Source organism: Erpetoichthys calabaricus, chromosome 18, assembly GCF_900747795.2.
Source record: "Erpetoichthys calabaricus chromosome 18, fErpCal1.3, whole genome shotgun sequence".
NCBI lineage: Eukaryota > Metazoa > Chordata > Cladistia > Polypteriformes > Polypteridae > Erpetoichthys > Erpetoichthys calabaricus.
Window position 1 is genome coordinate 43001036 of NC_041411.2, and position 16127 is coordinate 43017162.

The window sequence follows — 16127 nt, forward strand, 5'->3', positions numbered from 1 at the left end:
TTTAAATTGATGGCCTCGGTAAGGATGGGTGGGATTTTGGTCACAATGTTTTTAGTGAGAGTTGAGGAGTATTAGTCCTTGACTGGATACACAGTGTGTAGAGTTGGAAGAACTTCTGAATCTGTGGATTATGCTTACCTCATGGAAATCTTTGTTTTGCAGTTGGGTGTGGGTTCATTTTAATTGCTGAGGTCTGTTTAAAATCCTGAATAGTGGCGACAGTTTGTGACTAGATGCGACCTAGGGTGAAGTGATAGAGCAGTGTCTCAAGACTGAGACTGTGACCCTGCTCTGAAAAGGGAACAAAGTGGTGTGTTTCATTTACACATACTTTACTCATTAACCCTGAGGAAAAATGCTACTAAGTTACAAGAGCAGAGACTACTCCCAGTAGTTGAACCTTTGGGGCGGAGTGGTGGCTCTGAGGCTAAGGATCTGTGCTGGTATCCCAAAGGTTGCCGGTTCGAATTCCCATCACTGCCAAAAGAGATCCTTCTCTGCTGGGCCCTTGAGCAAGGCCCTTAACCTTCAGTTGCTCCAGGGGCGCTGTACAATGGCTGACCCTGCGCTCTGACCCCAAGGGGTATGCGAAAACTAACAAATTCCTAATACAAGAAATTGTATAAGGCAAAATAAATAAATAACAAAAAAGGAGGAGCAAAATGGATTATCTCCTGGCTCTAGAAGAGTGTTATCAGGTGTTTATTCCCCTTTAGAGAGATTTTTGAAGTTTACCATTTCTGTGTACACATTTTGAAGACTTAAGACCCTTGGCCGTGTTTCCTATGATGTTTTCTGAGAGCGAGTGCAAACGTATGAGTTTGTTTGACCTCCTCGACACGCCATTCAGTACCCATATTTGTGCAATATCAGCTGAGTTAGCTTACATAAGATAAATTTGAATCTGCTTAAAAATAAAAAAGTTCTGCTATAAGTGTGCTTTTCGCGCTGTTGCTGCTTAGTATTATGGACAGGATAGATGGATATCCCTTTTTTGCAAGGGGAATGTAGCTTTTTGCAGAAGTTCAATGAAAATTATAACAAACAACAATCCCCCCATACAGTAATTACAAGAAAAAGACAATTATTTATGAAAACAGTGTCTCCCTGTTGACTGCTGTATGCCAAGAAGCAGCCAGGGCTTAGAGATTATACTTATTTTTTTTTATTTTTTATAAATATGATGGTTGTGTGTCTGCTCTTTGCAAATGATTAAAACATAAGAAAAAAACTTTGACAAAGACAAGCCTTTCAGCCTAATAAAGCTTGCCAGTCTTACTCACATGGTAACTACAAAATATCATCAACTCGAATTTTAAAGATTAGGATTAGAATCATTGAGCCCAATTCTAAGGTTGTGGAATTTGTGAAGGAGTTGCTGATCCATTTCAGGTTGTGGAGGATCAGTTCCAGGTGGGGGAATTCAGGAACTTTCCTGGCTTTCTCAGAGGAGTTGGTGCAATCTTAAAATTTTTCCAACAAAAGGTGCATTAGCCACATTACTGCAAGCGTTGTACTAGATTGTTCTGATGAGGATTGAGTTAGGTTCTTTGACAAGGCTTCCCATTTACTGCTCGGTCCAAGTCTCCATCCTTACCTGTAGTCATGAGGCTGTAGCCAGTAACTAAAAGAGTGAGGCTGGGTGTAAAAGGGGCTGAAGAGAGGTTTTTGTGCAAGGTTGCTGGGCTCTTTGCCTGTGTTACGAAGGTCAATGTTTTGGAAAGACCTTGAAGTACTCAGTGGAGGTGGTTTGGGCTTGTAGGTGTGTATTGTGCTTAGCCTGCTGAGTGGAGATTGGAGCGATGACATCTCTGAGAGGACCTAAGAACTACCCAGAAGGAGCTGGAGAATACTGCTGGGGTAACAGCGGCTTTGTCTAGTCAAATCATAACCAGGAAAGACAGAAGATTAGATTTATTTATATAGTCACTGACTAAAACGTTATTTTATTGGTGCATCATTTTAAAACAATTAATCCTTTCAGCGGTGATACAATAAGATAATGGCTGTGTAGTTTTTCTGTTCAAAAACTGCTTTGTCGTGAAAATCCCAGCCCACCATTCCCAGCCCTGTTGTTCCACGCAGTTATTTTGCTTCAGCATGGGCTTATACCAGATCCACAAAATTGAAATTTACATTGTTAAAACTGGAGAGTGTTGAGCCGTTTATGCAAGTATGAGATGCAGTGTTTGCTGCGATGTGCTGTCTTTATTTAAATTGTCCTCTTTGATCATCCATACACAACAGAAAAATGTGTCATTTTAATAATCCCATAGCTGTGACTAGAATAAACAAGCCATATATCGAAGAGCAAAGAGACAATCATTGTGCAAATATGACATACTTCAGGCTCCAAGTATACTTCTGCTTCTTCCTCAGGATTCAAGGCCGTTGGCAGGGCATTTTACACCACTCAACCTCGTAAAGGGGAATAAAGTCTTACAATTCAACAATTTCACTCTGCTGTGTTTGTCGCCTGCTTTTAAATTTAAATGTGCCATTTGTACCTGTTTTTATTTAATTTTCCATTGGACCCCCTCAAGTTTTTCTCCCCAATTTAGTGTATTTTGCCACTGGAATGTGTTAAAAGTATATTTTCTGAATTTTTTTTTTTTGTATAACTGGCTAACCCTTTGTGACCCTGACTACATAGCATATAAGGGCAGGATCGTAAAAGAAAGCAAAGAAGGCTGTCTGGTGACTGACATGTTGCATACCTAGTGGTACAAACAAAATTGTTGTGTTTAGTGTGCCACATCAAGCATGCATCATTTGAGAAAGCTGTTGGTCTTTATTATACTGTAGACCACCTGACCATCCATTGTTTTTCTAACAGTCGTTTTTATTTACGGTGGAATTGAGCACTGGGCTTAAGGCAGAATCCCATCCTAGGTGAGAGCTAGTACTTATTATAAACCCTTAAAATATTGTTGTTTGCTGTAAACTTTTGATTACTGTTTAGTGCTTTATATTTTTTTATTATTTTACTGAGCTGATTTGTGCAAATCTGTTTTGCCTGTGAACTATTGAGCATGACTCATGCAGAATTTCCTGAATTGTGCTTTTATATTTGTAAACTTGAGGCTATTGTCCCTTTACTCTGTCTGCAGGCATCATAGATGTCTGGAGCATTGAAGCTGGCCGGGAACCCATCCACCATTATCAGCACCTGCAGCGGGTGCAGGCTTTGGCTTTGGGGGCTGAGGGGACCACTGTAGCCTCTGCCTCTGGTAAGCAGGTGCGAGTGGAACAGCCAGATGAGCAGGGCTACTGGCAGACAACAGCCCAGTTTGAGCTGGAGAAGTTGGTGAGTAGACTCCGGGCAAGCAGATGTCTCTGTGGTAATTATGAATTGAAAGGAGATTGGAAACCATGCTTCGCTATGCTGATGCTGGCAGGTAGATGTAATTACAGGCTTATGCACTAAATCAGATGCTGTATATAAAGTTTGCTTGTCTTTTAAATGGTAAAAGGTCATTGATTATCTCTTTTGAGTTGAAGCAGTGTGGTAAAACATACAATTAGTTATGAATAATCAGACTCGAAATGATTAATGTTCCAGGCATAATTTTCGCCTCAAGCACACATCAGTGCTCTCCATGAAGTCACCTGCACTTCAAGTAGAATATGTATCTCTTTGAATCCTCTCCCAAAGATCAGCATATTAGGTTGAATGGGCACTAAAAACCACACCAGTATGAGTTTGTACCATGTGATATGACATTTGGGTTGATACCTGATGTTGTCAGAACATGTTCTGTGGTGTTATTAGTAGGTTTAAAATAAATCAATAAATAACTGAATGAATGTTCGTGTAATGTACTTTGGGATGGTATTCATCATGAGAGTTTTTATAAAAATACAAATTGATTGATCTGACAAACTTATCTGCTTTTTGGAGTGGTGATGTTTTCTTAAACAGACATAGGCAAAGAGAGAGTGTACTAATCCATTGCATCATTTATATATTTATATATAAAATACTATCTATCTAATAAAGTATATTATCACAGGTGGCTGGGGAGGCGACTCGGCCGGGATGCCCCAGAGGACCGGAAGAGGCTTACGCCTTCCCCAGACCACGTGGGGGCGACCGCCCTGGCGGCTATGGGGACCACGGGTACAGAGCTTGGAAGCTCATCCCTGTAGGGGCCCATGGTCACCGCCAGGGGGCACCCAAATGCCTTGGGATCTCTGGACCTCAGCACTTTTGCCACACCCAGAAGTGCTGGGGGGAAGAGGATCGGGGACACCCGGAGTGCTTCCGGGTACGCAGCTGGCACTTCCGCCACACTGGGGAGTGCCGGTGGAAGATTGCCGGGAAGCACCTGGAGCACATCCGGGTGACTATAAAAGGGGCCGCCTCCCTCCATTCGATGGCTGGAGTTGGGTGTAAGAGGACGGAACTCGGAGGAGAGGAGTGGAGGCAGTCAGGAGAAGAGAAAAGGCATTGTGAAAGGGCCTGGGGCCTCCTGTATAAACGGTGCGTACGCACAGAAATGTTGCGTACGAACGTTTCCACGCTCAAATCGCGATGTATAAAACCTAAACTTGGCGTAACGCCACGCACATTTCCACGGTAACTCATACCTTGGCGTACGCAATTTCTCCGCTCGGTTTTGCAGACTGGCGGCACCCAGCGTCAAAGCAGTGCTACTGTTCCTGCGTGGACACCCTTTCTTTCTTAGCTCCACATTCCTGACGCGGCTTTATAAATACACTGAAACTAACTGCATATTGTTTATTAGTGTAATGCATCTGATTGTAATTAACCTGCAGCAATATAATGGTCCAGGGAATAGCCATAGTATTCCAAATACCATAACTGCTTTAACGTTGTAACTCTCACTGCATCTTCTTCTTCTTTCAGCTGCTCCCGTTAAGGGTTGCCACAGCAGATCATCTTTTTCCATATTACTCTCACTGCACCACTCGGAGTATTTATATCACTGTATCTGAGTGTGAATCACAGCAGCAGCTGATCGGAAAGAGAAATATCGGTATACAGCATGAAGCAGACGCTGCCTGAGCCATGGCAAAACGCTTTAGAGACTTCCCAGTACAGACTTCGCGGTTTAGAAAAGGTTTCACCCAAGAACTATAAACGCACTCAATCAGTCCATCAAGTGCTCCTTGTAGAACTGTTTACTTATAAGTACAATTACCTCACTGTAAACTTGCACTACAGTTATAATATTGCACAACCTGCGCCACTTTATAAAGCGTGTATCTAGGCAACATATGATGACGGTATTCATTTTTAAGATGAAATGCAGCAAAATATGTTGATTATATTATACAGATAAATCTTTAACTTCATTTAAATAACCTGTATTGTTAATAATTAAACATGTGAGGACACGGTGCCGCAGCGCTAGCTAGTTCAGGGATTGTTCCTGCATTGCGTTGTATTCTTGCTGGTGCTGACGCGACACTGGAATGCTAGACGGATAGAATTATTAAACATGTACTACGAAGATATTTCAATGTTCCTTAAAAGTTTTGAAGAATCGGCGTTTTAAGCTTACAGATGGCTTCACGTCTATATAGCTGATTGTGTGGCGATTGGGTTTTTGGTGAAAGAAAAGTAAGGACAGGAATTGGAGGTTAGTACTTTTGAAAGAGACAGTACTGCTGTGATAATTTCATTGAAGGTCGCGCATGGCGCAGCAAGCCTCTTGTGTGAGATATGAACAAGCACTGCGCCACCGTGTCCCCATGTTTAATAACATGCTTTCATTCCTATCATCATGAAAAAGATATCACGTATACATCTCAGTATTTTAATTATTCAGAGAGCTGTAATATCACGAATGTAATGGATTATGTGTCCTGTCGGAGAAAGAGAAAGCCCATTTAAGAAGCAGGTAGTGATTCACACATGTAGAGCACATAGAAGATCGAATACAGAACAAAGCATTTAATGTGCCACTTTAGTTACAATGGGATTTGAGAAACTAGTAAATTAAACGATTTTAAGATGAAGTTTATGATGTTCTACTTTAATGGCAAAATAAACTACGTGATTAAAGTGGAAATTTCGAGATTAAAGTTGACATTTCGTGCTTTTTTTCCCCACTGTGTGCCTATTTTTTTTGTCTGTACCCTAATAAGCTTTCATATGACACTCAGATGGTGGGCTACGACTCGCCTTTTAACGGCGACTTTGATATGTGATTTCTTATTTATTTCGGGCACTGTATGACTTTGTGAATTTGAGCCTTCGAGTTTCTCCGACACTCTGTCACTCGATCAACTTCCTTTTGTTGATTATACCACTGTTTAAACCAACAAATAGTACGTTTTTCCTTTGCCTCCACTTGGTATTCACTGAAATTCTTATATTTCCCCCCGTGCTTTTCCCATTGACTTTTCACAGAAGGCTATTTATATTGATTTGCATATTCAAAGAGGCGTAATTCTGGGAGGAGTTGGGGCGGGACAGAAGGCGCGTGCACGTACATTACTTTTCACGCTGATCGGGATTTATGTAGTGGAAGAACGTGAAAGTTTGCGTACGTACAGATTCCTGCATCTGGATTTTTCTGTGTGTACGCACATTCCCGCTTTTGTGCTTACGCCATGTTATAGTGTGAGTTCTACGCACGGCGTTATACATGAGGCCCCTGGACTTTTGGAGTGATTGGTGCTGCAGCACTGGGTTGTGTGTTTCATCATACTTGTAAATAGTGTAAATAAATGTGTGTTGGGTGACAAAACGATGTCTGCCTGTCTGTGGCCGGCCTGTTCCCCACAATATATATATATATATATATATTTATATATATATATATATATATTTATATATATATATATATATATATTTATATATATATATATATATATATATATATATATATATATATATATTTATATTATATATAAAGTCGGACAAGCTAATTCAGTCAGTGTTGATGTTCTAGACCTACTAAGAGCCAGGAAACAAACATGACCTGCTTTTCCATTGTTGGTCTGTCACTGGTATCTTATACCACTCTTCCAAATGCTGAAATGATGAAGGAATGGGCAAACAAAAGCGTAGCAATATAATGTGTACTCTGTAAGCAATAAACTGAACGTTTGCTACTCTCCATATAGGTTTTTGTGTGGGCTGTGAAAACTCAGCAGTGAGAAATACAATGTGTTCAAACAAAGAAGGGACCTAAGTACAGCACATCTTTTCATATGGAATAAAGATTGATTTTCAAATCCTTTTTTACAAAATGTACACATAAAATGATAACGTACCTTGAGTTTTTTATTGAATGAAAGTAGGACATTTAATATGAATTCTGTCCATCCATTGTCAGTCCTGCTTAGTCATGTTCCAGGTTGCCAGAGGCCAAAGCCTATGTAGTCCATTAAAAAGCCCAGCCACATTCTTACCAGGCCAATTCAGTGTAAGCCTGAGATGTGTATTTGGGATGCAGAAGGACTAGCCAGAGAAAATTCACTTAAACATATCAATGATGTTCATGTAGACAGTAATCTGTAAAAAGCCAAGTTTCTCCCAGAGACAAAGTTCGTTCTGTCTGTCTGTCTGTCTGTGTATACTGTATATGTATGTTAGGATTCTACACCCTTCTCATGGCACTCACATTCAGCAGTTTTACCCACTGTGTTGCTACCATGGATTCTGTCTTTTCCTTCATTTTCTGTACCAGTTTTGTCAAATTCCGGGTCCTTTAGGGCCAGAACCTATCCTGGAAGCAGATGCAGGCTTCCATGAGCAATCACTCTAACACTAGCTTAGCGCAGAAAAGGAGCAGACACTAATGTGAACATTATTTTTCCATGTGTAAAATTGTAGTTTTTGCTTTGATGATCTTGGAGCATTGCATTGGTTGCTGCCGCCTCACAGATTTAGCACACTAGGGTTTGAATCCCTCGTTCAGTTTTTGTCTGTGCGGTGTTTGCATTATTTCCCTGTGTCTGTGTGGGTTCTCCTTCCACATCACTAAAGATTTGCATTTTAGACTGACTAGTGATTCCAAAGTGGGCCCAGAAATGGGCTGGCACCCTGTCTCAAGCCAGTTTCCTCCTTTTCTGCCAATCCAATATAAGTTTTCTGTGGAAGGAGATGGTATACTTTCTGAACTGGCAGATTGGGTTTAAGTAAGTAAAAGGTAAAGGTAGACAACTTCGGGGAGTCTGATTATGGCGAGCCGCCTGTCCCTGTTTGTATGTACTTTTCTAACCGTAATGGCTGTTAGTTTAAACAGAAGGCTTTTTAAATGTTGTTCTGGAACAGTGTTTTGGGGTTATTTTGCTTATTCTTAATTTACTTTGATTGGTCCACCTAAAATGGGGTTGAATGTACTTTTATCAAATAAAATACAGTATGGTGGAAAACCGTAACGGCAAGCAGTGGTTCATCCATCTCTTCCTTTACAGGTGGACTTTGCTCAAATCATTCCAGGAGTGCGTCCTCGGACACTGGCTGTTGTTGCTGCCTCTGACACAGTCTATCTCCTAGAGCCTGGCAAAGACCCCAGCATCCTTCACTGTGTGTACAGTCACCCAATAACCTGCCTTGACACCTCCTCCTCACAGGCTGCTGTGGGTGTGAAGAGCTTTGGGTGGGCAATGAATATGGGAAACAAGGTTGGTACCTTATGAAAATTATCTTTAATTCCAGATAAATAAAAGGTGTTTCTATCAACTAGCTACACTGGCTAAAATACTGAACTTTAATTGCAAAGCAGTTGCTTGTACAAATTATGGAGTGAATTGGTCATTCTCTCAATTCAATGGATTTTTCAGCATTTATTAATATAAATGTGATCACATGGTATGACCAGATCAGCTTATGAATATGTGAATTTAATGGAAAAGTTTTGTATTTTTTAATTTGAAATTATTTCTTCACAATCTTGATATATTAATTTGCTGCATGAAATTGTGTTCTAAAGTGAAGCATATTTTAATTGTAAAACGAATAGACTCGACACACTTAAATAGGTTTGGGGCAGCCACCTGTGTATTATTCCTGGCTGCAAAAGACTTTTAAATAACACAGAGATGTTCTCAGTACAGAGTCCAAAATAGAACTGCTGAAAGTTTGCAAAGATAGCGGCTTTAAGGGATCAGACAGGAAGTGACGCAAGGGAACCGGAAGTGATGTTCTTCTGATGTCCGATTGTCTGCCGGAAGTGATATTCTTCTGGGCACCGGAGCTGGAAGTGATGTCATCCGCTCTGAATCAGACAGGTTTTCTCACGGCTGGTCTGCAGAGATAAAAGGAGAATGTTTAGTGCACCCTTCCACCCCCTGGCCTGGTGTGGAATTACCTTTGCTTGGTCCTTACAACGCCCTCCTATTTGCATGTGTGTGACTCCTCTCCGTGTCCGGGCTGGGTGAGGTTTACTGTGTTGAGTCAAATTAAGCAAAATTTGTGTGTGGTGAGTTGTTGCGTCCGGGCACATGAGCAGGCACTGTGAATGCCTTGAGAGCGTGGGCGGACGCATGCCGGGGAATAATGAGTATCTACAGTAATCCCTCCTCCATCGCGTGGGTTGCGTTCCAGAGCCACCCGCGAAATAAGAAAATCCGCGAAGTAGAAACCATATGTTTATATGGTTATTTTTATATTGTCATGCTTGGGTCACAGATTTGCGCAGAAACACAGGAGGTTGTAGAGAGACAGGAACGTTATTCAAACACTGCAAACAAACATTTGTCTCTTTTTCAAAAGTTTAAACTGTGCTCCATGACAAGACAGAGATGACAGTTCTGTCTCACAATTAAAAGAATGCAAACATACCTTCCTTTTCAAAGGAGTGCGCGTCAGGAGCACAGAATGTCACATAGATAGAGAAAACAAATCAATAGGGCTGTTTGGCTTTTAAGTATGCGAAGCACCGCCGGTATAAAGCTGTTGAAGGCGGCAGCTCACACCCCCTCCGTCAGGAGCAGGGAGAGAGAGACAGAGAGAGGAAAACAAACAGTCAAAAATCAATACGTGCCCTTTGAGCTTTTAAGTATGCGAAGCACCGTGCAGCATGACGCTTCACCAAGCAGCTGCACACAGAAGGTAGCAACTCTTTCAGCATTTTTAGACGAGCGTCCGTATCGTCTAGGTGTGCGAACAGCCCCCCTGCTCACACCCCCTACGTCAGGATCAGAGAAAGCGCAAGAGAGAAAGAGAAAAGTAAGTTGGGTAGCTTCTCAGCCATCTGCCAATAGCGTCCCTTGTATGAAATCAACTGGGCAAACCAACTGAGGAAGCATGTACCAGAAATTAAAAGACCCATTGTCCTCAGAAATCCGCGAACCAGCAAAAAATCCGCGATATATATTTAAATATGCTTACATATAAAATCCGCGATAGAGTGAAGCCGCGAAAGGCGAAGCGCGATATAGCGAGGGATCACTGTATATATCTTCTTAGATATAGAAATTGTCTGATGCGGTGTTTGGTGAATTGTTGCAGTTTGTGAGTTAGCAGTTGTGATGGTTTTACACTCCAGTACATTGCAGTGAACGCTGGTAACAGTCAGTCAGGCGGGCAGGCGTTCTCATCCCAAGCTCTTAGAGGTGGTGGGTGTGTCTCTGTATCGGTTCAAGTTGTTGGACGGTGCTCTGTCGTTTGTATCCCATGGTCCGACAACTTGGTGGATTATATATAGAAATGCAGCCGAAACCGAAAAGAATAATGAAAAGTCAACGTGGCTCAGTGGTGCATGTGTACTGTAGCAGAGACGAAAGCGAGTTGGTGAGTTGTTGCGTCCGGGCACATGAGCAGGCAATGTGAATGCCTTGAGAGCGTGGGTGGATGCATGCTCGAGTTGGTGGGCTGGGCTTTGTGAGTTGACGGACGTGGCTATTTTTTGCGTATCCCTTGGTTGTCTTCCGGCAGTGTGAATGCCTCTAGAGACAGGGTGTCCTTGTTTGGTGAGTTGTTGCAGTTTGTGATTTAAAAGCTGCGATGGTTTTACACGCTGGTAACAGTCAGGCGGGCTGGTGGGTGGGCAGGCGTTCTCGTCCCATGATCTTAGAGTTGGTGGGCGTGGCTCTGTGTTGTCGGCATATCCCATCGTCTTAGTGTTGGTGGGCGGGTCTCTGTGAGTTGGCGGGCGTGGCTATATCGTGCGTATCCCATGGTTGTCTTGACTGTTCTGTCGGCTTAGTGAATTATATATATAGATTGATTAATATCTTGAAGCTACATGCATTTTGCAAAACAGTGTACCTATGTAATTATAAGAATGAAAAAAGCACAAAGCAAGACATTGTTGTGACATTCATCCCTTTCAGAAAGAGACTGACTGCACTTTATTCTGCTGCTCATCTTCCTCTGTGGCAGACATCCTAAGAAATGCCTTCACCAAGTGCTATTATTGACATTGAGTGTTTTGGCCCAGATCTGAATGGCTGTTTCTATGCTTAGACAACTAGGCAATAATAACTGAAAAAGTCACATTTAACATTGTTTATATTCTTTCACTATGTGGAAGCTTACTTCTTTATATATCAAAGATATTCCTTGCTGTCTTTGGATGGATGATGCACTTCTGTGCTTCAGTGAGAGAAAATATTGTAACGACCTAGGAGGGGGTATGAAAGACGTAGAACAGGAATTGGCCACATTATGCCAACTGCTGGTGAGGTGGTCCTAAAAAGGACTTTCTGGTTTCTTCAGTGGACACTCCCACTGCACCGTCCAGATATTCGGTAGTAACACACACTCCAGCTGCTTTGGCCCTTTGTTCACTCGTGAACACTAACCAACTTTGCCTCATTCCACTCACCCAAGGACTAAGGCAACCCATTTGCATTTCCTCCCTGATTCCTTTCTAGTGACAAAGCCACAGCACTCTCCAAGTGCTGCGTCTGTGTGCCCTGCCCACGCACCGCCTATAACCGCCTGTTATTACAAGTCATGGCAGAACATAACCCCTGAAGAGAAAGAATTGCTGAAGCAAAAGCAGGATAATAAACAGAATTTAGCTTGGCTTGTTGAAGTTGCCATAACTCAACCAACGACGGAGGCTTTGAGCAGACAAGTAAAAATGAAATGTATTCTAACCTCAAGAAATCTGTCATAAAATAATTATTTCTAATTTCTTTTCATAATCACAAGGGCTCCCCATAAACTTGGAACGCATGTTTTATTAACCTCCTTAGCATTGCATTTTATTCCAAAAATTATATATTTTTTTTTTGGAATGGAAAATTACATTTTTATTAAATATCAAACGTATAATAATGATACAAGTAATAGTAATGATGAATAAAAATAATATGAAATGAACAGTAATAACAAAAACAATAATTACAATAATAATACTAATACTAATGATGACAAAACAGTATATAATCTCAAAATGAATCCTTTGTGTGTTAAATCATAAAGAACAGTGAAAGACACAATCCAACGTCACAGTCGGGACAGTAATAGTATGCTTTTTGGATTTTCTTTCCAGATTTATTAGTTTTTGAACAGCACACTGCACAGGTACGAGTTGGATTCTGGTTTTTTTTTTTTCTGTTGGAGGTATATGATCAATAAAATGTCTACAAATAAGACGCTCTGGATTGACCCATGATGTGCTGGGATGACCACGTCTCTTTAGCAGTAGTTTGGACGGTGGATGTGCGGCAATTACTTGTTCTACAAGCTGGCATGTAAAGTTTGCATGAGATACAGTTTTGCCAGCTTTTTCTTTGTATAACTTGAATGCTTTCCAAATGCACTGTTCCTCCAGATGATGAAATATCTTTTTGTAGTATTTTTATTGCCTTTGCATAATGAGATAGAAAGTAAATTTTTGATCCATGCGATTTACACCACCCATCGTGCTATTGTAGTCGACCACAGCACAAGGCTTCATAACCTGCTTCTTGCCTTTTGCCTGTACAGTAACTGTAGCTGCATTATGTACAGTGCTAAGAAGACACATCTTTCTTGTCCTTCCATTTCAGCACAAGCTCTTTACCCTTTTGCCAAGCTACTAGCGCACTTCACTGTAATTTAGCTCTGCCAAAGTCTTCACGCATGCCACAATGGTTGATACCGTATATCGTCATTCTTTCTTTGCAGCAAGATGTCAAATAGCTCTGGTGAAGTATAAAAATTGTCCATGGTTGCACAGTAACCTTGATCCAGCAGAGCATCTATCAAAGTCAGCACTGATGACGTAGCAATGTCGTACTAATTGTATTTCAGATCACAAATTGTCCCTTTCCCTGTGTACAGAAGCAAATTTCAAATGTATCCCATTTTAGATTCATAAAGCTTTATGCCAAATCTTGCTGTTTTTGACACAATGTACCGTATCCATGACTGTCTGTCCTTATAAGCCATGAGACTTTCATCAATGCTGACATCGCTGTCTGGAACGTAAATGCTCTGACATTTTACTACAATCTGGTAAGTATCCCAAGTTTTCTTCATTTTGGGTGCTGGATGGGTTTTCTCATCAAAGTCTTCATTGTTGGTAAAGTGCGGATATTTCATAATTAGTGAAAACCTACACTCAAACATAATTTCTCCAAGACAGCACTGACAGCACTTTTCCAGTCCGAGTGATTCTCTGTTCCAACGCTTACGCAAGACGTATCTGTACAGTTTGCCCGAGTGACACTTGGTACTAATGATGTTAGCACCATTTTTGCTTCCCGAGTAACGCTTGGGTGTAACGCTAAGGAGGCTACATTGAAACCTTTGCTGATTCAAAGTGGATGTATTTGGTAATTTTTATGCTTTTTCATTCACCAACTAATCCTGGTACCCTTCAGACCAGAAATAGTTCTTGGAGTTCTGCCCAACAAGTTAATTTTTTGTTTAATCAGACTGAGAATCTCTTCCCTTATTCTCCCAGAATCCTTGAATCCATCTAGCCACTCTACCATCAATACCTTATTGATGGAGTTCTACTGATATGGTTGCTCTTCTGACAGTCTTAGCATAGGATGTCAGAAACACTATAAGAGAATTGAATTTCAAACCTTCTCCCACGATTTGCATACACCCAGTTTGTCATGTCCAAATTCATTTTAGCGATACCCACACTGTCAGTCTCTGAGCTCTGTTCCTTTTGCCCATGGTCAGAATTGAACAAAAGTGGTGATCTTTGTAACAAGCCCTGTATACAAAGTGATTGGTAAATTGAATGCCAAGTCTGTGGCTGTTTTGTGTCTTAATTAACAATTTGTTACATCATATTTAAATTGAGTTAAGGCCTAGCGCTATATAAATGTAATGAATTATTATTATTATTATGTTTAATAAATGAAAGTACACTGGCAGAACAATACATATTTAAGCCAAGTTTAAGGACCTAAACAGAATTTAAAATGACATTTTGCTAAAGAAAAATACCTCTTCTCTGCTATGACACATGAAAAGCAGCCAAGAAAGGAAAAGCTTTTTCCTTCTTCACTCCCAACCCCCCACGCTACCACCACCGCTGAGCTTTTTTATTTTTCCAGTTGATATTATTAGGGCAGGGAGCCCACCTCGCTGTAAGACACCTTTGAGTGAGCTTGTGTATGGCATCTGATCAGCTGGATGTAGCTGAACAGGAGCAGATGGCTGCTCCCAGCATCAGACAATGGCCTGGCAGTTCTCCACGAGTGGCATGACGTCGTTTACTCATTTTCTGATTAGTTATGTGGATGGAGAGAGTGGGGCTGGCAGTGAAGCCAATGTGTAGGAGGAAAGTTTGTGATGGCTTCATCTCCCGAAGAGCTCTGCTAGTTAAAGCAGGACAACGGTTAAATTACTTCCAACATATTATTACAGAATATGATTCATTCTTGAAGGGACGATAAAGCGTTGTTTAGAATTTGGCTTAGAGAGGCAAGCCTCAGGGGTTTGCTGTTTTCTATTAAGGATTGTGATTTGGAGGTAGAATGGGGCATTAATAATCCATCTTGTATCTGTTTGTGAGTGTAGCTCATCCTGAGCAGACTTAACAAGGCGCAAATGTTTGACACAAAGATCAAAGCTTTAGTACCTGGAGGATCAGTGCTCATCACATAGGAAATACAACTCCTAGAATATTCCGAATATATTCTGTTTTAATTATTTATCTTGTACTTGGAGACAATCTAATTATGGGTTAATAAAGACCAAGGACTGTTATCAAATGGCATATGACAAAAATACTTTTTAGCTGAGAAACATGAAATACTCGCCTTAACTTAGAGACATGTAACACACAGGACAGGATAAAATTCAATGTTCGTCATCGGGTTATTAAAAATTGTGCTTTTCAGTAAGATTTGAATTATACTTTTTATGTATACTTCATGTACATTTGTAGTTGGAGATCCACAAAGGGAGAGAATGAATCACGTATCATAAAGTAGTTTTTATTCCTGAGCTTTGAGCTCCTGCCAGGAGCCGTCATCAGAGGATAATGCTTAGACTAACAAGAATCAAAGGCAATATATAGCACAATTAGGTTAAAGAGGTGGGGTTAGGAGGGTGTTGGTAGTAAAGTTTTATTTATTACTAGACAAAAAGCCCATTTCGACAACGTAAGATGAAACGGGCACGAGTTTGTGTCAGTAGTGTATGAAGAACAAATGATAAGTAAGAAATAAATAAGAAAGTGATGTAAGTAATGATAATTAACTAAGAGGTTTGGGATATGTATGACTTTATCATGGCAAAAAATACTGTACACGTAAAAAAGACATGCTATCTATGACAGCGTTTTTTGTTTGTATACTGGAGGCCTGTCAGTATACAACTAAAGTTGTAAAATCTCTCTGTAGACTACATTTTTTGTGAAGACACTCTCACTGTTTGGTAGTAATTTCCCTTGATGTGGCCCATCTTTAACTTGCACCTTCACATCACTCGCCCGCTGAAAGTACTTAATAATAATATGTTCTTACGTATTATTTTGAGTGTGAGGGTTGGCTGTGATCGGGGCTAATATCCTACGCCTGGGCGGAAGGATTTGGGATTTCAGAATAATAATCCCGAAATGCGTAGGCTAAATCCGCCGCCTGCCGCGATGAAGCAAATTTTCTCTTCAGAGGCATTTGTATAAGTTGGAAGTGAGACGAACTTTGAAATGTTTAAGCCACGAATGTACCTGTTGAAGACCGTTGTATAATGCGTAGGCTAAATCCGCCACCTGCCGTGACGTTGGGGTTGGATGCGCAGAAGG

At 40.9% G+C, this 16127-nt stretch overlaps 1 protein-coding gene across 1 annotated transcript in view; it reads left to right on the forward strand.

Annotated features, from left to right (window-relative positions):
* The window catches only part of fbxw8 (F-box and WD repeat domain containing 8), a 73823-nt gene that overhangs the window by 39408 nt on the left and 18288 nt on the right, over nucleotides 1–16127 (forward strand). Inside the window, exons 6-7 of the mRNA XM_028824534.2 lie at nucleotides 3111–3307; nucleotides 8395–8604. Coding sequence (XP_028680367.2) covers nucleotides 3111–3307; nucleotides 8395–8604 — 407 coding nt within the window. The remainder of the gene's footprint in view (nucleotides 1–3110; nucleotides 3308–8394; nucleotides 8605–16127) is intronic.